General features: G+C 42.8%; 1 protein-coding gene across 1 annotated transcript in view; it reads right to left on the minus strand.

Moving 5' to 3' along the window:
- SLC18A1 (solute carrier family 18 member A1) overlaps window positions 1-24,240 on the minus strand; it is a 64,850-nt gene that overhangs the window by 17,240 nt on the left and 23,370 nt on the right. Inside the window, exons 5-10 of the mRNA XM_077262131.1 lie at window positions 23,288-23,371; window positions 12,195-12,287; window positions 12,009-12,098; window positions 8,184-8,227; window positions 8,031-8,091; window positions 7,855-7,950 (exon numbers count right to left, since the gene is read on the minus strand). Coding sequence (XP_077118246.1) covers window positions 7,855-7,950; window positions 8,031-8,091; window positions 8,184-8,227; window positions 12,009-12,098; window positions 12,195-12,287; window positions 23,288-23,371 — 468 coding nt within the window. The remainder of the gene's footprint in view (window positions 1-7,854; window positions 7,951-8,030; window positions 8,092-8,183; window positions 8,228-12,008; window positions 12,099-12,194; window positions 12,288-23,287; window positions 23,372-24,240) is intronic.

Below are 24,240 nucleotides of genomic sequence, written 5' to 3' on the forward strand. Positions count from 1 at the left end.
CTATGCGGTGGAAGGGAACTGGACTTGGGCTCATCGAATACATCCTGAAAATCAGACAAAAACTCTGGAACTTCAGAAGAGGAGGAAGAGGAGATTGACATCACAGGAACGTCATTATGAACCCCCTGACAACCCCAACTAGTCACAGACATAGACTTCCAATCCAACACAGGATTATGTATCTGCAACCATGGAAAACCCAGCACGATAGCATCATGCAAATTATGCAACACCAGAAAACGACAATCTTCCTGATGGGCTGGCGCCATGCACATGGTCACCTGTATCCAAAACTGGGGTTTATTTTTAGCCAAAGGTGTAGCATCAATGCCCCTTAAAGGAATAGGGTTCTGCAAAGACTGCAAGGGGAAACCACAACGCCTGGCAAATTCAAAGTCCATTAAGTTCAAAGCGGCGCCTGAATCCACAAACGCCATGACAGAAAATGATGACAATGAGCAGATCAAGGTCACAGATAACAGAAATTTAGGTTGTACAGTTCCGATGGTAACTGAACTAGCGATTCTCTTTGTACGCTTTGGGCAGACTGAAATGACATGAGAAGCATCGCCACAATAAAAACACAACCTATTCTGACGTCTGAATCCTTGTTGTTCCATTCTAGACAGAATCCTATCACACTGCATAGGCTCAGGCATCTGCTCTGAGGACAACGCCACAGCGCGCACAGTTCTGCGCTCCCGCAAGCGCCGATCAATCTGAATGGCCAGAGACATAGAATCACTCAGACCAACAGGCGTGGTAAACCCCACCATAACATCTTTAACAGATTCAGAAAGACCCTTTCTGAAAATTGCCGCCAAAGCATCCTCATTCCATTTAGTCAGCACAGACCATTTTCTAAATTTCTGACAATACAATTCTGCCGCTTCTTGACCCTGAGACAGGGCCAACAAGGTCTTCTCCGCTTGATCCACAGAATTTGGTTCATCATATAATAATCCTAGAGCCTGAAAAAAGGCATCTACATTAAGCAAGGCCGGATTTCCCAGATTCCAGGGAAAATACCCAATCCTGAGGGTCGCCACGCAGCAGGGAGATGACAATTTTAACCTGCTGATTGGGATCACCAGAGGAACGAGGCTTCAGAGCAAAAAACAGTTTACAGTTGTTTTTAAAACTCGAAAATTTGGACCTGTCCCCAAAAAACAAATCAGGAGTAGGAATCCTAGGCTCTAAAAGTGGAGTCCGAACAATATAATCAGAAATACCCTGTACCCTAGCAGCAAGCTGGTCTACACGAGAAACTAATCCCTGAACATCCATGCTAGCACAAGACTCCTCAGTCACCCAGAGGAAAAGAGGGAAGAAAAGACCAAGCAGGCTACAGAAAAAAAAATGGCTCTTTCTTCCCTTCTTCTGAGATGCATTTAACTCATTGTTGGCCAGTTGTACTGTTATGATCCGGTGACCTTGGAGCCGCATGAGAGACTTTCTCAGGAGTAGGTGGTACCTGTACTGACCGCAAACCCTAAACTAACACCGCAACTAGAAGTAGCCGTGGGTTGTACCTAACACGTCCTAGACACCTCGACACTGCCGGAGGACTAAATACCCCTATAGACGGAAATGGGAATTCTATCTTGCCTCCGAGTAGAACCCCAAAGGATAGGCAGCCCCCCACAAATATTGACTGTGAGTATAAAAGGAAAGACACACGCAGGCAGAAAAACAGGATTTAGCAAAAGAGGCACTTCTAGCTAAATAGAAAAGGATAGGACAGAATTCTAAGCGATCAGTATTAAAATCCTAAAAATATCCACAGCAGATAATACAAATATTCTACATCTAACTAAAGACAGAGAAAGTATATCTGCATCTCCTGAGAATCCAGCATGGCTGAAAAATTCAAACAAAGTCTAAGCTGGACAAAAACACAATGAATTGCACTGAATTGCAAAGCACACTGCATGTGTGCACAGAGACAAAAAACCAGACACTTATCTTAGCTGAATTGGCAGCAGGGCATGAGGAACCAGAGAGAGATGCAATCCCTCCAAGAACAATGGACAACTGGCCAGGACTCATGGATCCTGCACACCTAAATACCTAGTAGAGCTGAAATCAGCAGAAACACCTGCCCTGGATTACAACCCCAAGACAACTGCACTACCACCAACAACCACCGGAGGGAGCCCAAGAGCAGAATTCACAACAGGCACCATATCAAAATAGTTTGTCAGATTTGAGGCTAGATTTAAAGGAAATCTGTAAACAGATTTTTGCTGCTCCCATCTGAGAGCAGCATGATGTAGGGGTTGTAGCAATGCAAGCTAGACTAGGGTTACATCCTAGCACTGCAGGTCTTGATTAGATGCACCTAGCTAGCTTTTTACTAAGAACCAAGGGATGTGGTCACCTGGGAGCTCTCAGTCTGCTGGGGATGTTGAGCAGAGGGGAGTGTGTGGAAGCTGGTGAGTAACCAGCCAAAATGTGAGCTGTAGCTGATGGAGAAACAAGCCAAAGTCTTTCTCTGCATAAGTCAGCTAGGAAAGCTGAGCAGTCTGTGTGATAGATCTACTGTGTGGAAGCTGCAGCCTGTTCAATATGAGTTGTCCTTGAAGTTGAACTTTTCTATTTGGCGCTGGAAACTGCTGGAGTTTGGGTTGAAGGTGATACTGAGACTGGTAGGTCAGTACCTCTTCTTTGTGTAAAGTTTTCTCCAGAAAAATGGACTGTATAAATCCTCTTATTGTGTCTGGGAAAAAGAAAAGACCTCTGGTGTTGGCAGTCTCAGCCTGAAGCTGAGAGGGAGAGGACTGTGATCTGTTCGGTGACCCCACACTGACATATGTGCCTGCTGAATGATCTGCTATTTGCTGTGATACCTTTTTGCCCAGTAGAGGCTGTTTTGGTTGAATCCTTAGAGATTTTATGAAAGCAATAGAACTGCATGTTTAGACCAAACCACAGTGACTGTGTGAACGCTACCTACTGCCTACTAGAAAGCATGAATCCCTACAGGGCAGAAACCCTAATTTCAGCGATGTAATACTTACTGGGCTGCTTGCTGCAGATTTGATAAAATCACAGTTTTATCTGCAGCAGATTGGCCAGTTCTCTAAATGCTGAGCCCTGAATAATCCACCCTCACTACTGATTGGCAGCTTTCTGTGTACACTGTATGTAGGCAGAAAGCTACCAATCAGTTAGTGCTAATCTCCTACTGATAAAATTGTGATTTTTCTCAAAACTACAGAATGCAGCCCAGTAAGTGACAAATCGATGGAATCAGGGTCTATGTCGCTACACTATGCTGTTCTCAGATTAGGTGGAAAAAAATGGTCACAGATTCCTCTAAGGCATTGTGGTAGGAGTCTAAATGTAAAACTGAGGCAAGTACATATGCCACCGGAGTACTAGGTCTGATAAGTAAGAACTGGGTGCTGTGCTCTGTGCAATGACCTACTCAGCCCTAATAAATGCTCTTCTCGGCTTTTAGATATGATGAGTTCTTGTTCACGATTAGTCCGGTCAGTGAAGAAATGGTTAAATATCCCAGGCTTCCAGTTAACAGGGCGTACAATGATAAAATTATAGACAAAACCTTAGGACAATTTGGTTTAAGTTGTTAATGCTTCTGTAATGAGATTTTGGAGGCCGGAGGTTGATTAAGTGGTTTGATTTCCAGGAGACGTTTAATGTGATGCTGAGCAGTCGCTGTTCTATATACAGCAGTCTCCCAAAAAAGACATCAATCTGTGCTCTTCTCGCACACCATGAAGATGGCAATGAAATATACTGCAGGGCCTCGAAACACTAAAGCAGTGGTCCCCAACCTTTCTTGCCATGAGAGCCACATTCAGCACTGACGGATGGTCGTGATCCACATTCAGCACTGACGGATGGTCGTGATCCACATTCAGCACTGAGAGATGGTCGTGAGCCATATTCAGAACTGAGAGATGGTCGTGAGCCACATTCAGCACTGAGAGAAGGTCGAGAGCCACATTCAGCACTGACGGATGGTTGTGAGCCACATTCAGCACTGAGAGAAGGTCGAGAGCCACATTCAGCACTGACGGATGGTCGTGATCCACATTCAGCACTGAGAGATGGTCGTGAGCCATATTCAGAACTGAGAGATGGTCGTGAGCCACATTCAGCACTGAGAGAAGGTCGAGAGCCACATTCAGCACTGATGGATGGTCGTGAGCCACATTCAGCACTGAGAGAAGGTCGAGAGCCACATTCAGCACTGACGGATGGTTGTGAGCCACATTCAGCACTGAGAGAAGGTTGAGAGCCACATTCAGCACTGAGAGATGGTCATGAGCCATATTCAGAACTGAGAGATGGTCGTGAGCCACATTCAGCACTGACGGATGGTCGTGAGCCACATTTAGCACTGAGAGATGGTCGTAAGCCACATTCAGCACGGAGAGATGGTCGTGAGCCACATTCAGCACTGAGAGATGGTCGTGAGCCACATTCAGCACTGAGAGAAGCTCGAGAGCCACATTCAGCACTGATGGATGCTCGTGAGCCACATTCAGCACTGACGGATGGTCGTGAGCCACATTTAGCACTGAGAGATGGTCGTAAGCCACATTCAGCACGGAGAGATGGTCATGAGCCATATTCAGAACTGAGAGATGGTCGTGAGCCACATTCAGCACTGACAGATGGTCGTGAGCCACATTCAGCACTGACTGATGGTCGTGATCCACATTCAGCACTGACTGATGGTCGTGATCCACATTCAGCACTGACGGATGGTTGTGAGCCACATTCAGCACTGAGAGATGGTCGTGAGCCACATTCAGCACTGACTGATGGTCGTGATCCACATTCAGCACTGACTGATGGTCGTGATCCACATTCAGCACTGACGGATGGTTGTGAGCCACATTCAGCACTGACGGATGGTTGTGAGCCACATTCAGCACTGACGGATGGTTGTGAGCCACATTCAGCACTGAGAGATGGTCGTAAGCCACATTCAGCACTGACTGATGGTCGTGATCCACATTCAGCACTGACGGATGGTTGTGAGCCACATTCAGCACTGAGAGATGGTCGTGATCCACATTCAGCACTGACTGATGGTCGTGATCCACATTCAGCACTGACGGATGGTTGTGAGCCACATTCAGCACTGAGAGATGGTCGTGAGCCACATTCAGCACTGACTGATGGTCGTGATCCACATTCAGCACTGACGGATGGTTGTGAGCCACATTCAGCACTGACGGATGGTTGTGAGCCACATTCAGCACTGAGAGATGTCGTGAGCCACATTCAGCACTGACGGATGGTTGTGAGCCACATTCAGCACTGAGAGATGTCGTGAGCCACATTCAGCACTGACGGATGGTTGTGAGCCACATTCAGCACTGACGGATGGTTGTGAGCCACATTCAGCACTGAGAGATGGTCATGAGCCATATTCAGAACTGACGGATGGTCGTGAGCCACATTCAGCACTGAGAGATGATCGTGAGCCAAAGTCAGCGCTCCTCTACGCCACAGTAGTGACTCCCAGAGCCAGTAGTGACAGGAGCAAGCCACATATTTACTCAGTAACCCACTCTACATTTCTGAAATCTGGATCTCTGAAATCTTCATAAAAGAGCATTTTTGGACGTGCAAAGTATTTTCATAGTATTGCATTAAAAATTGGCAAAAAAACACCCAAAATAAAATTAATGGTTCTTTGAAAACTGACAGTAATTTCAAGGCACCAAGACACCTTCCATTTGTAAATCTGAAGGAAAACCTTCTCAAGGAATTTACCTTTCCAGTAAACTTGTAGACACATTGGAGTCAATTGTTGATTTTTTTTTTGTTCTACAGACATATCCATTTTGGTCAAATTCAAGACCGTGGTAGCCCCACTGAACAGAATGCTTTTCCCTTAAATCTTCAGCTGGTTTATTAAAACGTGCATCATAAACCAGGTCAACAGAACCATAGCCGTATTCGGACATGTTGGCATAAACAAACAGCACCCTTTTCAGTCCGTATAACTGCAGGATCCACCAGCCCAGAAAGCAGGGTTCAGCTCTCCTTAGCAAGAGCACAGCTCTGTAGGTAAGCTTCACCTTCAGAGTATACACAGAACAGTCATTAAGTCCAGATGTTTCACCTTTACCTCCTGGACCACATCCTAGGATGGAGATATGGTGACCAGCCATCCAGCCTCACACTTTAGCTGTTAAACAAAAAAAAACCTGGTCCTGTGCTTGTCAATTAACCCCTCTCAGCACTTAGTGTGTTGGAGCAAACTTCCAGGTTCATATCACTGAAGCTAATAACCTCAGTGAAACATATCTCTTCTCCAGCACTTTAATGGTGAGCTTCTTAGAATACATATTGAATTCCCACAACTGTCCTTAAACTGTGTTTTGATAGCTAAAAACCCATCTTCAGATACCCTAAGGCCATGTGCATACAATGTCTTTTTCAGGCAGATTCATTTGATATCTGATCATAAAACAATAAAAAAAATCAAATCTACACATATTTGGTATTACCATGTTCAGAATCACTCGATCTATCAATATAAAAAAAGAATGAACCCAATCACTAAAAGGCGTAATGAGAAAAAAAGTCAAAATGATAGAATTACATTTTTTTGGTCGTCGCTACATTGCAATAAAATGCAATAACGGGCAATCAAAGGATCGTACCTACATAAATATCCATAAAAATGTCAGCTCGGATCACAAAAAATAATCTCTCACCCAGCCCCAGATCATGAAAAATGGAGACGCTACAGATCTCGGAAAATGGTGCCCTTTTTTTTTAAACAAATTTTGGATTTTTTTTCACCACTTAGATAAAATAGAGCCTAGACATGTTTGGTGTCTATGAACTCGTAATGACCTGGAGAATCATAATGGCCGGTCAGTTTTAGCAATTAGTTAATATGGTTAAAAAAAAACAACAACTGTGGAATTGCACTTTTTTTTGCAATTTCACTGCACATAGCCTAAGTGCATGTGCAGTCCATAGAATAATAAAGAAACCACTCGCAGTTTTTAAAGCAAGAACACTGGCAAAATGCTCAAAAATACAATCCGGCATCTTCCCAGCATCTTTTCAGCTTTCCCATTGCGTTGGATTGTATAGTACAGAGCGTCTTCTGAGCTGAAAACACCAGAAGAATGGACCAGTCACTTATTTCAATGACTTGGCATCTTTGGAACCTTGAAGCAGTTACAATATGTTTAAAAGCTTGAATATGTGCGCACCAAGACTTTTTTTTTTTGCATAGAACTGCATATGTTCATCCTGTAGAACCTTTTCTGATAGATTTTTCAGACGGTTTCCATAGCGGAGTCTTTCTGGGGTACAAGGCTCCGAATTTATTACGAGGCACACACAATTTCTGAATGACTTGCGCCTCGCCAAAAATTATACTCCAGTCTGAGACGGAAGTTGCATTTCTACCGTACAAAATGCCACCACTTTTCATGAATTGGACAGGCGGACATGGCCACATCCTGTCCTGTCGCATCTCCTCATCAACTCCACTCATTTCGATGGACCTGGTTCAAACTGGCATAAATAGTCACACAATTTTTGCACATAAATGTGACTTTTTCAAAGCTTTTACACCGCTTTTCTGGCATAAATGTTTTGATAAATGGGCCTCTTTGTGTTCTCTAATCCCTGATTTGAGCTCCCTAAGCGGCATTTCTCCATCTGGAGGACTCCATGTACAGTACATTATCTAGAAAGCCAACTGATTCTGAAGGCGTCCATGTAATACTTGATTTCGCCTGCGGAGGTGCTGTAAGGAAACTGAACAGTAGCTGCCAGGTTCATACACAGATTGTAGTCTGATAATGTGCATGTTCCTGGAAACCATATTAGCATAGCACGTACCTAATTCCCAATTGGGCGAGCACATAGTCTCCATCATCCATATGGGCAGGGTAGGCTCCATCACTCCAATAGCCATATTAGCAATACAAAGAGCCCCTAGATAGAAGACAGTAGAATACAATATATAAGCACAGGGTTTCCCATCACTGTGCACATCCCAATGTATGCCACAATACCTGCAGCCACCATGACGTAAGGGTCAGTGAGGAGAACGGAGTAGGATGTCGCTGGGATACTCTATGGAAGAACGACACCACAAATTCAACTTAGATCTAGTCATTCCGCATCCTTTTATCATTTGTTTTCCTTAAAATAAAGGTTTTACTCACCCCTGGAGTAAACTTGGTGGGTCGGAGAGTACAGAGCTGAAGAACTGTGGACCAAGGAAGAGTATTCTGATGACATATCATGACTATGAATCCTTCTACCATCTTCAGAAATAATTAAAGGGCTTTCCAGATCATTTCATACAAACCCTGATGTCCTCTGAACAGGCTCTGGAATGGTACCTCACTAACAAGGAGCATTGTGGTGATGTCATCATGACATCACTAGATTAGATTTAAAGGGAACCTATCCTCTTATTCTTGCTGCCAGAACCATACGGTCATGATGCCGTGTATTATAGGAGCTTGCGGAAATAATACACTATACCAGGGGTGTCAAACTGCATTCCTCGAGGGCCGCCAACAGGTCATGTTTTCAGGATTTCCTTAGCATTCCATAAGGTGCTGGAATCATTCTGGGCAGGTGATTAAATTATCACAGGTGCAATACAAGGAAATCCTGAAAACATGACCTGTTTGCGGCCCTTGAGGAATGCAGTTTGACACCTCTGCACTATACAATACTATTATTGCACAAAGGTTTATTATTTACTTTTTTTTTAAATGTTTATTTTGCTCATTCATTTTAATTAATAAACAGTAAAGGTTATGGTTTAACCACTCCCTGAAGAAACGCGCGTCGGAGTGTGATGCGGAGAGGCCACAGGCTTGTCTTGCACACGCCATTTTAGGTCCGTATGTTACGATCATGTTTTGAGTTATCATTATGTTTGCTGACCATTGAGCCACAAGTATACAATGCCATCTTTTGGTATCAACACCTTTCTCACCTCCATGATAACTCATTATAGTGTTGTACTTACCTTATTTACACTTGATGGTTGATTTAATTAATCAGTTAAACGCTGCGGTCAATCACCGACAGCGGCATTTATCACGTGCAGACAGGAAGCGCGTCATTAAATCTGTCTGTTGGTGCCCCCTGCCTTGCGATCGCGGTGCGCCGATGGATTGTCATGACAGCCGGGGGTCTGCTGAAGACCCCAGTGCATGTCATCATGATCCTACTGTGAACACCGCCACAGTGTGCATAGGAGATCTTGATTTTTGCTATACATAGCATGATCGCAGCTCGAAGTTCCCTAATGGGGCTATTAAATGGAGTAAAAAGTTTAAAAAAAAAATGTAAAAAAAATATTTAAAAAATAAAAAAACATAAAATTCAAATCTCCCCACTTTTTCCCCATTAAAAATAAAAAATAAACAAAATATACATATACTTGGTATCACTGTGTTCAGAAATGTCCGATCTATCAAAATATCAAATTAATTAATCCGATTGGCAAACGGCATAATGAGAAAAAAAATAAAAATGACAGAATTACGTTTTTTTGGTCACTGCAACATTGCAATAAAATATGATCAAAACATCATATCTACCCGAAAATGATATCAGTAAAAATGTCAGCTCAGGGCACAAAAAAATAAGCCCTCACCCAACCCCTGAACCTTGAAAATTAGAACGTTACAGGTCTCAGAATATGGCACCAACAGCGGGAAAAAAATTGTCAAATTTCTGAATTTTTTTTCACCACTTAAAAAAATATATACATGTTTTTGGTATCTGCATACTCGTACTGACCTTAATGCCAGGTCAGTTTTACCATATATTAAACATGATAAGACAAGGGAAAAAAAAAACATTGTGAAATTGCACTTTTTTTTGCAGTTTCACCGCACTTGGAATTCGCTTCCCATTTTCCAGTACAGAATGAAGGGTGTCATTCAAAAGTACAACTCATTTCACACAAACAAGCCCTCATATGTCAGGAAAAATAAAAAAGTTATGGCTCTTGTAAAAAGGGGAGCAATAAACGAAAACGGAAAATTGTCCTGTGTTGAAGGGGTTAATTAATTTGTTTCGGGGATCATTTCAGCCCTTAATATTATATGTGTACCCCTGGCTGTACTACTACATGAATTTTTGACCTTATGTTTTAAATGTCCTATTGTCTATTCATGTTTTTTTTTTTCATTTTTTATGTCTGGTCATTATACTTATCCCAATAAAGTATTTATGTTTTATTATGCTTAGACCCTTAACATTTAATGAGTGAATTGGTTACTTATTTCATTTCTTTGGAAATTTCTCTGATTAATTTTCAGTGAAGTGCGACCAACATCTCAGATGACCAGTCAGAGGGTGGTCCCTGGCAGCTTCTCCCTTCCCCAAACCCCTAGAATCTAGGGCTTAGATTGATAAATCTCTCCCTGTGTGTGTGTACAGGGCGAGACGGGTCAATAAACCACGGTCCGGTCCGATGTGCGTCGCGGTCCGGTCCGGGGCCTCCCATCTTCTTACGATGACGTCCTCTTCTTGTCTTCACGCTCCGGCGCAGGCGTACTTTGTCTGCCCTGTTGAGGGCAGAGCAAAGTACTGCAGTGCGCAGGCGCCGGGAAAGGTCAGAGAGGCCAACCGTAGCGGGACCGCCCGCCCAGGTGTGTATAGTCTGGCCTCTTTTTCTCATCTTTCAGGGTGCATCGGGGGCTTGTCTACAGCATTGCAGAGTGCTGTGGATGGGCCCCCTGATGCCGGTGGGCTTGGCTCACCTTCGATTTTGGGGGTGACAGGTTCCCTTTAATTCATGAAAATCACCTGAAGGGTTAATAACCTTCCTGACTGCAGATTTCAATATGTCAGGGGGTGCTGTTTTTAAAATGGTATAACTTTTGGGAGGTTTCCCCAATATATGGGACCCCTAAAAACACTTCAAACATGGATAGGTCCGTAAAAAAAATAAATTTTGTAAATTTCCTTGAAAAAATAAAAAATTACTGCTACATTTTTAAACCTCCTAAAATGCTAACAAAATAAAAGAACATTTTACAAATGGTGCTGATGTAAAGCAGACGTGTGGGAAATGTAATGTATTAAATGTTTGGGCGGCACAGTGGCTCAGTGGTTAGCCTTGCAGCGCTGGGGTCCTGGGTTCAAACCCCACCAAGGACAACATCTGCAAGAAGTTTGTATGTTCTCCGTGTTTGCGTGGGTTTCCTCCGGGTTCTCCGGTTTCCTCCCACATTCCAAAGACATACTGATAGGGAATCTAGATTGTGAGCCCCATCGGGGACAGAGATGATAACGTGTGCAACCTGTAAAGCGCTGCGGAATATGTTAGCGCTGTATAAAAATAAAGATTGGCCCATAGGGGAACAGGGGAATCCCCCGGTGGGCCCCTCTGCAGATCTGGGCTCCAAACCCCACTCTGTGGACAGTACTTGGCACAATTCACTTGTTTCACTCTGTACAGAAAAGCAACACCTCATCATTAATTAGCCAAACTACCCAGTTTATTATTAAATAGAGATATAGGCAAATTTGTGAACAAAGGTAGTGTAATATTTGAATTAGTGAAAAGTGGGCCCCCCAAAGTCAGTGTTACTGGTGGGCCCTTGGCACCCCAGTCCGACAATGCCCAGTCACTACCTCCACCCACCTCCACCCACCAACGGAATATGTTGCAGGTCTTTGAAATGAAAATCCATCAATATCAATAAATGCATATGCAAATCAGGCATTAAGTGCTCTAGGCGTGCCAGAGCACTTCACTAATCCCTGCCTTCGGAGGTTCCCCCTGCCCAGCACCAGCCTTTTTAGCTTTATTGCCACATATCTACAGCTACCTCTCTCCTCTGACAAGCGGCACACAACAGGGCCCCAATCTTGAGCTTGTGAGTCCTCCACCATCTGTATACACCGCATATCTATATGAAACACATGTATGACTTGGGGGAACCCCTTAAAAATTCTTCAATGATGTATAATGGAAAACCTAATGTAGTCATATTCTAGTACCAGAAAATTACCTCCATCTAGCAGAGCCAGACCAGCCAGCACCAAGAACGGAGACGCTTTCCCAACAAATTCATACATCACTGACCCAAAGGGCGCACCAGCTGCAAAGAGAGGTAATTTGAGAGAGAAAGGCTTTACAGAAGACAAACCAATATTCACAAGTCTTAATAAAACAATGTGCTGATGATAATACTTACTGAGCACGCCCACTGCTAGGCCTCCCAGAGCAATGCCCATGGCCTGTCCTCTTTCATAGTCATCAGTGTATATGTTTGCCACCATGCCCAATCCTGCAGAGACGTATACATAAGTCAATATAGGCAATAAACACTTGTAGAGTTCTCCCAATGCTAAGCCAGTACCCTAACTTTGCCCAGTCCTTTATAAGCACCCAGACAAAAATATTGCTCCTAGTGAAGCTCAGTACACAGTATGGTACCACTTCATTGGCTCCCACACAGCATGAGGCCCCCACAGTAATCCGCATGCAGTATGATGCCACCACATTATGAATAACCACACTCACAGTGGTTTCCCTAACTCACAGTATGATGCTTCCTCAGCCTTCCACACAGTATGATGCCCCTAGTATCCACGCCACACAGTATGATGCCCCTAGTATCCACTTACACAAGACAATGCCTTCAGTATCCACACCAAAAACAGAATGATTCCCCTATTGTCCAAACCACACAGTATGATGCCCCTAGTATCCACGCCACACACTATGATGCCCCTAGTGTCCACACCACACAGTATGATGCCCCTATTATCCACGTCACACACTATGATGCTCCTAGTGTACTCACCACACACTATGATGCCTCCTGTGTCCAAACCACACAGTATGATGCCCCTAGTATCCACACCACACACTATGATGCCCCTAGTGTCCACACCACACACTATGATGCCTCCTGTGTCCAAACCACACAGTATGATGCCCCTAGTATCCACACCACACACTATGATGCCCCTAGTGTCCAAACCACACAGTATGATGCCCCTAGTATCCACACCACACACTATGATGCCCCTAGTGTCCACACCACACACTATGATGCCTCCTGTGTCCAAACCACACAGTATGATGCCCCTTGTATCCACACCACACACTATGATGCCCCTAGTGTCCAAACCACACAGTATGATGCCCCTAGTATCCACACCACACACTACGATGCCCCTAGTGTCCACACCACACACTATGATGCCTCCTGTGTCCAAACCACACAGTATGATGCCCCTAGTATCCACACCACACACTATGATGCCCCTAGTGTCCAAACCACACAGTATGATGCCCCTAGTATCCACACCACACACTATGATGCCCCTAGTGTCCACACCACACACTATGATGCCTCCTGTGTCCAAACCACACACTATGATGCCCCTAGTGTCCAAACCACACAGTATGATGCCCCTATTATCTACGTCACACACTATGATGCCCCTAGTGTCCACACCACACACTATCATGCCTCCTGTGTCCACACCACACAGTATGATGCCCAGTGTCCACCTCACACAAGACAATGCTCTCAATATCTACACCACACAGAATGACGCCCCAAGTGTTCGCATTACACAGTATGATGCCCTTAGTGTCCACTCCACACAGTATAATGTCCATAGTGTCCACCTCACACAAGACAATGCCCTCAGTGTCCACAGCACACAGAATGATTCCCCTAGTGTCCACACCACACAGTATTATGTCCCTAGTGTCCAAACCACACAGCATGATGCCCCTAGTATCCACATCAAACAGTATGATGTCCCTAGTGTCCACTCAACATAGTATGATGAAACTAATGTCCATACCACACAGTATGATACCCTTAGTGTCCACACCACAGTATGATGCACCTATTGTCCACATCACACATTATGATGCACCAAGTGTCCACACCACACAAAACTAATTCTTCACCTGCGGCTGATTTGTTCATTCTTCCTCCCAAAGATCGCAGTAAGGCTCAGCGCATTTATCCTGCACTCTGCGCTGAGCGCTTACACCGGTATTTCTGTGTAAAGTTCTAAAATACGTGATTCAGATGGAACCACTGGCGGAAGACTCAATTTAATGAGACAGATGGAAGCACTGTGGATGTCATCTCGCCTATGATCCGGTGGTGATCGTCATTTAGGAACGCATAAAAGTGCAGATGGCCACAGTTTTTTTGCATTTCTGAAAAGGACAACACTGAACAGAGGCCAGATGGATTCCAGAGTAACTCTGCTGCCTCATTATAGTGAATGGCTCCCTCTGGGATTTCATCTGAATCACGTAAATCGGAGATTTAGATGGAAACCCCAAAGTAAGTGCTCAGCATAGAGCACCGGATAAATGTGATCCCATATGTTATGTAAAATGTTCCTAACAAAAGTTTCAAATCAATTCACAGAAAAAGTAAGTCCCCACTCAGGTCCATCATCTGTTAACAGAAATATAGGGGGCTTCCATGTTACGCGTAGTACAAAGGCTCTGGAAAAGCTAAATAACTACTCATCACTCAAAAATAATCAATTGAATTCTGTGCTCCCAAATCCAAATGCCCATCTCCCTTCTGAGCACCACAATGTGACTAAACCGTGGTTAGGGTCCACATGTTTGGCATTTCTGTAGTGATGAGAGCTCAACAAATTTACAGGTGCATGGCTCCAGAAGCATTAAATGGGCAAAATTTTCACTTAGCAACATCCACTGCTGCTTGTTTCTGGAAAACAGCCATGGAGTCAAAATCGTCACGATGCCTGTAGATAAATTCCCAAAGGGGTATAATTTCCAAAATGGGATCACATGAGGGAGGTGGGATTCTGCTCTTCTAGACCTTGGGGCTCTGTATATGCAATCCGCATACTATTCTAGGAAAATTTGAGCTCCAGGAGGCAAATAGCACTCAAGGCACTAGCACTCCATCCCTCCTGAGTCTCATCATATGGCTAAGCACTACAGTACAGCCACATATGGGGTATTTCTACATTCAGCAGAAATTGTGGGACACATTTTGGTGCATTTTTTCCAATTTCCCAGTGTGAAAATTTAAAATCTGGGGCTAAAACAATTTTGTTGGTAAAAATGTAATTATTTTTTTCTTCACTGCCCAATGGTATAACATTTTGTGACCCACCTGTGGTGTCAATATGATCACTTAACCCCTAGATGAATTTATTGAGATGTGTAGTTTGAAAAATGGGGTCTCTTAGAGGGGGTTCTGTTGTTCTGGCACCTCAGGGGCTCTGCCAATGTGACATGGCCCCCTCAAATCAGTAGAGAAAAATCTGAACTCCAATATGGCGCTTCTTCACTTCTAAGCTTTGCACTGTGCCTCAAAAGTAGTTTTTGACCACATATGGGGTATCAGTGTACTCAGGGGAAATTTCACAACACATTTTGAGACCATATTCTCCTGCTATTCTTGTGAAAATGAAAAACAAATGAAAAAATTTGGTGCTAAAGCAACATTTTTGTGGAAAAAATATATTTTTTCATTTTCACAGACCAACATTGTAAAATTCTGTGAAGCACCTGTGGGTTCAAGATGCTAACCACACATGTAGATAAATTCCTTGAGGGGTCTAGTTTCCAAAATGGGGTCACTTGTGGGGTTCACTACTTTTTAGGCACATCAGCGGCTCTCCAAACTGGACATGACACCAGCAGACCATTTCATCAAAGTCTGCGTTCCAAAACATCACTGGGTCCTTTCTGAGCCCAGCCATGCACCGAAACAGTAGTTTTCTCCCACATATAGGGTAGCTGCATACTCAGGAGACATTGCACAATAAATTTTGGGGTCCATTTTCTCCTATCACCCTTGTGATAATGAAAAAAATTGGAGCTAAAAGAACATTTTTGTGGCAAAAATATTTTTTTTTATCTTCACGGCTCAACGTTATAAACTTCTGTGAAGCACCTGAGGGTTGAAGGTGCTTACCATACATCTATATAAGTTCCATGAGGGGTATAGTTTCCAAAATGTTGTCACTTTTAGGTGGTTTAGGTGGTTTCCACTGTTTAGGCACATCAGGAGCTCTCTAAACACGACATAGAGTCCGCCAATTGTTCCACCAAATTTTACAGTCAAAAAGTCAAATGGAGCCTCTAACCTTCCGAGCCCTGCGATGCGCCCAAACAGTGGTTTTCTCCCACAAATGGGATATCTACATGCTCAGAAGAAATCAAATTTTGGTGTCCATTTCATTTTTTTCTTTTTACCTTTGCGAAAATAAAAGAATTTAGGTCTAAAGTAATATTTTTGTGAAAAAAGTTAAATGTTCATTTTTTCCTTCCACATTCTATTAATTCCTGTGAAACACCTAAAAGTTTAATAAAGTTCTTGGATGGGGTTTTGAGCACCTTGAGGGGTTCTGTTTTTAGAATAGTTTCACTTTTGGGTATGTTCTGTCAAATAGGCCCCTCAAAATCACTCTAAATGTGCTGTGGTCTCTAAAAAAATGGTTTTGTAAATTTTGTTGGAAAAAGGAGAAAAATCAACATTCAACCCTTATATCTTTCTAACAAAAAAATTGTTTCCAAAATTGTGCTGATGTAAAGTAGACATGTGGGAAATTTTTTTTATTAACTATTTTGTGCAACATGACTCTATTATTTAAGTGCATAAAAATTAAAAGTTTGAAAATTTCAAAATGTTCACCACATTTCCGTTATTTTCATAAATACACACAAGTCATATGGAAGAAATTTTGCCACTATCATGAAGTACAATATGTCACAAAATAATCTCAGAATCAGTGGGATCCGTTGAAGCGTTCCAGAGTTATTACCTCATAAAGTGACAATGGTCAGAATTGTAGAATTTGGTCTGGTCATAAAGGTGCAAACAGACTTTGGGAGTAAATGGGTAAATGTTGACCATCAATGTTTGACCTGTAGGGATCCTATGGGGGTCACCAGAACGAAGGGGCCACTGTCAACACAAAGGCTTTTCGTGTGTGCAGCTCAGCCCAATTCATCGGTAATCTTCTATATAATGTCAGTGTCTTGGAGAGACCATTGGGCTGGAGTGTAGGCGGTGTCAGTTGGCAGCTATGGCGGCTGTTACAGGCACATGTCCTAATAGGGGTTATGTACAGTCGTATTTGTACAAACAGTTCAACCCTCTAAGTTTTATTGGCTAGTATAAGGCCACGATCACACATTGAGTATTTGGTCAGTATTTTACCTCATTATTTGTAAGCCAAATCCAGGAGTGGGTGATAAATCCAGAAGTGGTGACGTGTTTCTATTATACTTTTCCTCCGATCGTTCCACTCCTGGTTTTGGCTTACAAATACTGAGGTAAAAACTCACCAAATACTGAATGTGTGAACATGGCCTAATAAGAATACATTGGGGCCAATGCAAAAAGTTGTGGAGTGAACATAGAGAAAGTGATTACTGTACTTTTCCAGCAGTACAAGCTATGCCAGAATTATTCCCCCACATGATGTATACCTAATGATAGAGGGGAAGCGGTGAATCAGCTCCCGTCAGTAATACAATGAGACATGCTAATCATATTTTTCAATGGCTGTGGAGCAAACAACAGGGGAAGTCATTAATCGAGTCATTCCTCACAGGAGAATCAGCCAGGTACCACACAATAATGTAATTTACTTAGATGTACTGGAGAACAGTTATTTTGAGTTTACTGCTGTATACATAGAAGGGGTATAAATATCTGCTGCTAAACTGATAACACTACAGTGGCCGCCTACCACATCCATATCGCAATTCCATTAAAGTAGATCTGTCATAAAAATACAAACTGCATACATTTATTATACAGATCTGAAAAGGTTGCTTTACTTTGAGAAACAGCTGTATAGTCCTTTGTGAAAGTTTAATCTATGCCTACTTAAGTGTCACTCTGCGACAGTATTAGGTAAGGAAGGGGGGCCTCAAACTGTCCCTGGAACTTGGACCCTAGCTATCCCTGTCCCAGAGGTACTCTTGAAGGTAGAGAGGCCTGAGTCTTCGACCTTACTATGCTCCTGTTAAACCCTGATCTGTGACCTCCCCCAACCCATGAAGCTTTGGACAGAAATGTAATGTAAACAAGACACAAAGAGAAAATATGGGTAACAGAAAACCTCTATCATACAAAAGCAACAACCAACAATAGGAAGGAGGATAGAGACAGGGAGGAATAAACTAAATAGGAACAGGGACCGGGAGATAAACACACACTTACTAAAGATACCACATAACACTACTACAACAACTCTACTCCAACCACTTAGCTTTAACCTAGAGGAAGATAAATCTTTTACCAGCATGGACCAGAAGGTCTGAACACTTTTTATAGGAAGAGGTAATGACAAGATCAGAATCAGCTGAAATGGAGCTGCATGTTTCTGACCAGCGTAGAAAGGGTTGTAAACCTCTTCAGCACCAGAGAAAACTAATTAAATTTAATATGGGACACAAATCACACCATCTCTAAAGAAGACCTGAAATTCATTAACTGACATGACCGTCTTACTCCAGGTCTTCCAGGGGGACGCGACACCCTCATTACTTTAGGCTGATTGACAGTTCCTCAGTGTCCCTCCTCACTGCTGCTGAGATCTCACACTGCTCAGTACAAGCTGCAGCTATCAGGCTGGGTAGGCAGAGACTTGGAGTCATGAGATTTCTCATTCTATACCTGGACTAATACATCAGGATTATACAGCCTTTTTAACATGGATATTTAAAGAAAGTACATCAGTCTTATAAGGTCTAAAGATCTCTATAATAATATGTGCAGTTTGCTTTGTCAAATCCACCTTAAAACCTAAATATTGCATCCTCCCCATGTCACACTCACCGGGGTCCTGAACGAAATGTCATTTAAAACTACAGGACCCCCACTATAGAGAAAATTCTATACATCGTATGAACCAGATAGCCTATTTGGGCCTTCTCATGCTCTACGGCTGGGGTGAACAATTACTGCTGCATGTCCCATTGTAATTCTCAGGAATACATGCCAACACTCCTTGTTTTGCCAGGACAGACCAGAACACTGAAGTTCAAAAGGATCAAGTATTATCTAAAAGTGAGTAGTCCTATGCAGCTTGTGATCTCACGTGTAGTACAGTCACATCGGGAGATGTGACTGCTCTACCCGGCCTCCGGCAATCTACTGACAGGAGGTATCACTGAGCTGCCGTGAGAGTTCACCAAAGTTCATCAGCTCCGGTGCTCTCACTTACGGCACTACCGCTGTGTGAGAACTTTCCCACGCAGCGGTGCCGTAAGTGAGAGCACCGGAGCTGATCAGCTGATGAACTTCGGTGAACTCTTACAGCAGTTCAGTGTTACACTGCGGAAGCAATTACCTCCTTTCAGTGTATCCCCGGCAGCCGGATGAGATCGACATGGGACACTCTGTATTAAATGGATGACGGCGAAAGGTGAGTATATGTTCGTTTATTATTTTTGATTGTTTGCAGGAGACACGGGCATTAGGGATTAGGTGTTCGGTGAGTATGTATTGTGTATGTGAATATAAATGTTTTGATTTTTTTTTACAATTGAACACAGGCGCCGGATGATCACACTATTCTCCCATCATTGGCTCATGCTGTCTCTGTTATATATGACTAAAGGCGTAGCCAGATGGGAGTAGTAGTCCCATCAGATGACGCCTAAGTACAATCACTATGGGCTGTTCATCGCATGGGGACATGACGCGCCCACAGGGCAGTGGGGTACTTGGTACCGGGTCCGGTCGCAAAAGGGGGATGTCACGGTGGCTGCGACCCGGTCCGTGGCCTTGGGCATCAATGTTAAAGGGGTTAATGTTCAATGTTTGTCGTGACGCCACCTGTGGAGTTCGGTCAATAGGGGGACTGACGCTGCATTAAAGGGGTCCCCTGGGGGATGTTGCGGCAACCCAGATGTTACACTTCCCACAGGTGAAGCGGGGTCCTATGGTGTGTGGAGTAGATGGTGTAGCCGGTGAATAAATGGAAGAGACAAGTGATAAGTCTTTACCTGGTTTACTTGTGGGTGGCAGGCCACAGTCCAGAGTACCAGGCACGGATTGATGGTGGTCCGGCCGACTCAGAGGCAAGTGAGAGTTCTCTTTTCCCAGTAGAGGTCCATGAGCCTTTCCTACTAGCGCCTTTCTAAGTGAGGTCCTTGCTGCTTTAAGCTTCCTACAAAGTTCTCCAGTTTCCCTCTGTCCTGGGACAGGTACCTACACGACGGGCAGCTTGATCCTTTTTACAGGGACTCTTAGATGCCCCGGGCTTCTCAGGTGCTGCTGCGTCTCAGGTGTGGTGCGGGCAGGTAACGTATAGTATAGTGCCCTCCTGTTCTTCTCCGTGTCCTAGAGTCCACAAAAGCCTCGAGCTACCGGTTCCCAGATTCTCTGCACTTTAGCTCCGAGGGTGCCCTGCCACAGTTCCCTCTGAGCTCTGTCTCTTTCTGGTGCTCCTTCCCTTCCGGCAACTCCACATAGAACCCTTCAGGTTGTTGCTCCTTTCCAGAGGCTGCAGCTCCACGTGGCTGCCAGGCCTCTCACGTCTGCTCCAGATGTCCTTCCACCTTAGTGTCTCTCTACAACCTAGCTCCTCCTCCAAACCAGGAAACATAAAGCCTAGGGAACCTCCCCTGAATCCGGGTCTTGAGCTCCCCCTCCTGGCCTGGATTCAGAATGTGTTGCATGTAAGTGCCTTACCTGGTGAAGAGAACTCCTTTGCCTCTGAGCATGACATCACCTTCCCCGAAGGAAAAGCAACATCACTGCAGCAACCGGCCACCTGGGGTGCTGCAGACACACGCTGACAGACACACACAGTCAGACAGACACAGACACACGCACATATTCTCTGCCCACACACTCTTCCTCCTTCATTTCCCCTTGACAGTTCGCAGCGTTTTTGGCAGCAAATCTGCAGTAAATAAGCAGTAAATACGCAAACCTTTTTACACCTGCGTTTTTGCTGCAGATTTGAGTGTCTCAATTGAAGTCAATAAGTTAAAAACGCTGCAGAAACGCAAAAAGAATTGACATGCTGCAGATGAGCTTTTGGTGAATTTTTGATGCTGCATATTTTTGCTACGCAGCTTCTTACAGTTCCAGCAGAGTGGATGGGATTTATACAGTGGCATGTAACAGTTTGTGCACCTCTGGTCAAAATTACTGTCATTGTGAACAGTTAAACAAGTTGAAGATGAAATGATCTCTAAAAGGGTAAAGTTAAAGATGACACATTTCTTTTGTATTTTAGGCAAAAAATATATATATTGTCATTTTATACATTTTAAAAAGTACAAAAAGAAAAATGGGCTGATGCCAAAGTTTGAGCACCCTTGGAGATTTGTGTGCTCAGATAACTTTACCCAACAGATAAGATCTCGGAGACGAAAATAGTCCTTTAAATGACATTACTTGCAGGGTTTTTTTGCATTTTTGTGTGCGGTTCTTTGACGTGGTTTTATCACGTTTTTGACGATGCTTTTTTTTACTAAAATACAAATAGAAAGTAAATGTGCCATCATTAACTTTTAGAGATCATTTCATCTTCAACTTGCTTCACTGATCATAATAACAGTACGGTGCTTCTCACAAAATTAGAATATCATTAAAAAGTTAATTTATTTCAGTTCTTCAATACAAAAAGTGGAATTCATATATTATATAGAGTCATTACAGACAGAGTGATCTATTTCAAGTGTTTATTTCTGTTAATGTGTTTAAAAAGGTCCCTTAGTCTGTCTCAGTAGTTCCACAATCATGGGGAAGACTGCTGACTTGAAAGATGTCCAGAAGGCAGTCATTGAAAGAATATCCTCAGATAAAGAATGCACAAAAAATGCATGTAATCTACACCTAAGTATATCAATAAAATTTTATAAAAGCCAAAATACCAGGAAGTATAAAAAACAAAGCAGTTTTATTTAAAGCATGACACCCCAAAAGGAGACAAAAAAAAACACAGCATCAAAAATGTGATAAAAACATATGTAAAAGAGCCGCATACAAAAATGCAAAAAAATATGCAAGTAATGTAATTTAAATAATAGGTGCAGAAATAGTACAGAAATTCTGCGACATCAAAAACTCAGCAAAATCTCATTGTGGGAACAATGTGATATATAAAAAATAAATAAAACAAAACTAAAAAAAATTAAGAGCCAATGTCAGTCTGAATGACTATTTCTAGTCCTGCTCCCATTGGGAAGAATATGTGCAATATATAATAATAATTTCTACGGAAAGGGGAATGCAATTTAAAATGTGTTTAGCAGTCCTTTGTGGTTCTAAGAAATAATCTAAAAAAATATTAAAAATAGACACGGATTTCCTATTTTTCTGTACATTTCCCCCCATATCAGAAAAAAAAAAAAAAAAAACAATCCGAAAATGATTTAACATTTTGTGTCTCAAAAAAGGGTAAAAAATGTAAAAAGTTAAAAAGCATACATAAAGTAAAAACCAAATATGTGCTTAGTCAGAGAGGGGAGATTACCCTGTATGAACTGGTTAATAAAGGTTGTGATGTGGAAAAAACAGACATTTTTTTTTTTAAATACCTGTGTCACGGAACCTCCCAGCACCCAGAATATGTTGTGCAGTTATATGTATGTATAATAGGTTCTATGTGAGATGAATGTCCCTAATGCATCAGCCCACAGGCTGCGCCCCTGGGCAGAGGGGACAAGCTATCCCCCTTCTGACCTCCCCCACCTTTGTAATTCCCACAGTAAATATCGGCAGGCTCCGGCCACGTGCGGCTATTGTAATGTATGTCTGGCCTGCTATTTTTCTATTGGCCTGCCCTCTGTATCTGTGTGATATATTCTGTGTCCTGTGAGTAAAGTGTTGTCACACTGGAAATACGTGGAGAAGCAGTTTTATATGCGCCCATGTAACCAAGCAATTCCAGCCAGCATCACTTCATTCAGACTCCAGCCAAAGCAGAGTGGACCTCCTGAACCACGGGGTGGTACTAAAGAGGTACTTCAGCACGGTAGACCCCGTTACAACATGTAACACAAACTATTGGGGTAGCTTAATCCCCTCTTGTCACTGAAAGTTGGGGAAATAGCTGGCCGACAGCTTTTATATGTGTATGGGATTCCTACTCACCGGATCCCACCCATGTGAACCTACCATTCACTAGAACAGGGGATTTGTGCCCCTTTTGTCCCTTTTCTACTAGTTATCACTCATCCCGCCTATCATCCGTTCTCTTACACCACAGCAAAAAATACTTAGATGAGCAGGTTATGAAAGGATTGTTCGGAGACAGATCAACACCCTAATAATGAAGCCACTGTTACCTGCAACAGTCGAAAATGAGGATCCGAGTCCCTGCAGAGACCTCGCGAAGAACATAAGGGCATATGAGCGAGCGAAGGCGAAAACTGGGGGAAGACAAAGCAGAAAAGTACAGTTTTCAGAAAATGCACAAGATAATTTTGTATGGCGTTAACTGCAGGTTGTTTCGTGGCCAATGATTAGAAAAATATGGTTTGCCTAGTTTTTTTCTTAAAGATTTATCGGGTCATTACGATCCTCCTGGGAAGATCAGCCCATGGCCGGCGTTCATAGGAGATTGTAGTTTTAGCTATACATAGCAGTGCTGACGTATAGCACAAGAGATCAGATGATCACAGCTTTAAGTTCCCTAAGAGGACTATTAAATCCAATAAAAAAAAGTTTTTAAAAATATGAAGAAAACAAAACACAAAAGTTCAAATCAATTCCCTTTTGCCTCTTTAAAAATAAAAACAATAAAAAAAAAACAATACATATATTTGGTATCGCAGCATTCATAAAAGTACAATCTATCAAAATATAAAATAATTTTGACTGATTGGTTAACGGCGTAATGAAAAAAAAAGCAAAATGCCCAAATTACGTTTTTTAAGCCACTGACAAATTGCCAAAAAATGTAATAAGAGGCAATCAAAACATTGTATCTATGCCAAAATGGTATCTATAAAAATGACAGCTCAGGGCACCAACAATAAGCCCTCACCCAGCCCAAGTTCCAAGATGAAAATGTTACAGCTCTCGGAAAATGGCGACAAAAGCGACAATTTTTTTTTTCTTACAAATTTCCTATTTTTTTTCACCACTTAAAATAGAAAAAAAAACTATGCATGTTTGGTATCTGCGCACTCGTACTGACCCAGTGAATTATATTTTCAGGCCACTATTACCATTTAGTGAACATGGTAAATTAAAAAAAAGCCAAAAGACAGTTGTGAAATTGCACTTTTTTTGCTAA

The sequence above is a fragment of the Ranitomeya variabilis genome, chromosome 5, assembly GCF_051348905.1.
Source record: "Ranitomeya variabilis isolate aRanVar5 chromosome 5, aRanVar5.hap1, whole genome shotgun sequence".
In the NCBI taxonomy this organism is placed as follows: Eukaryota; Metazoa; Chordata; class Amphibia; order Anura; family Dendrobatidae; genus Ranitomeya; species Ranitomeya variabilis.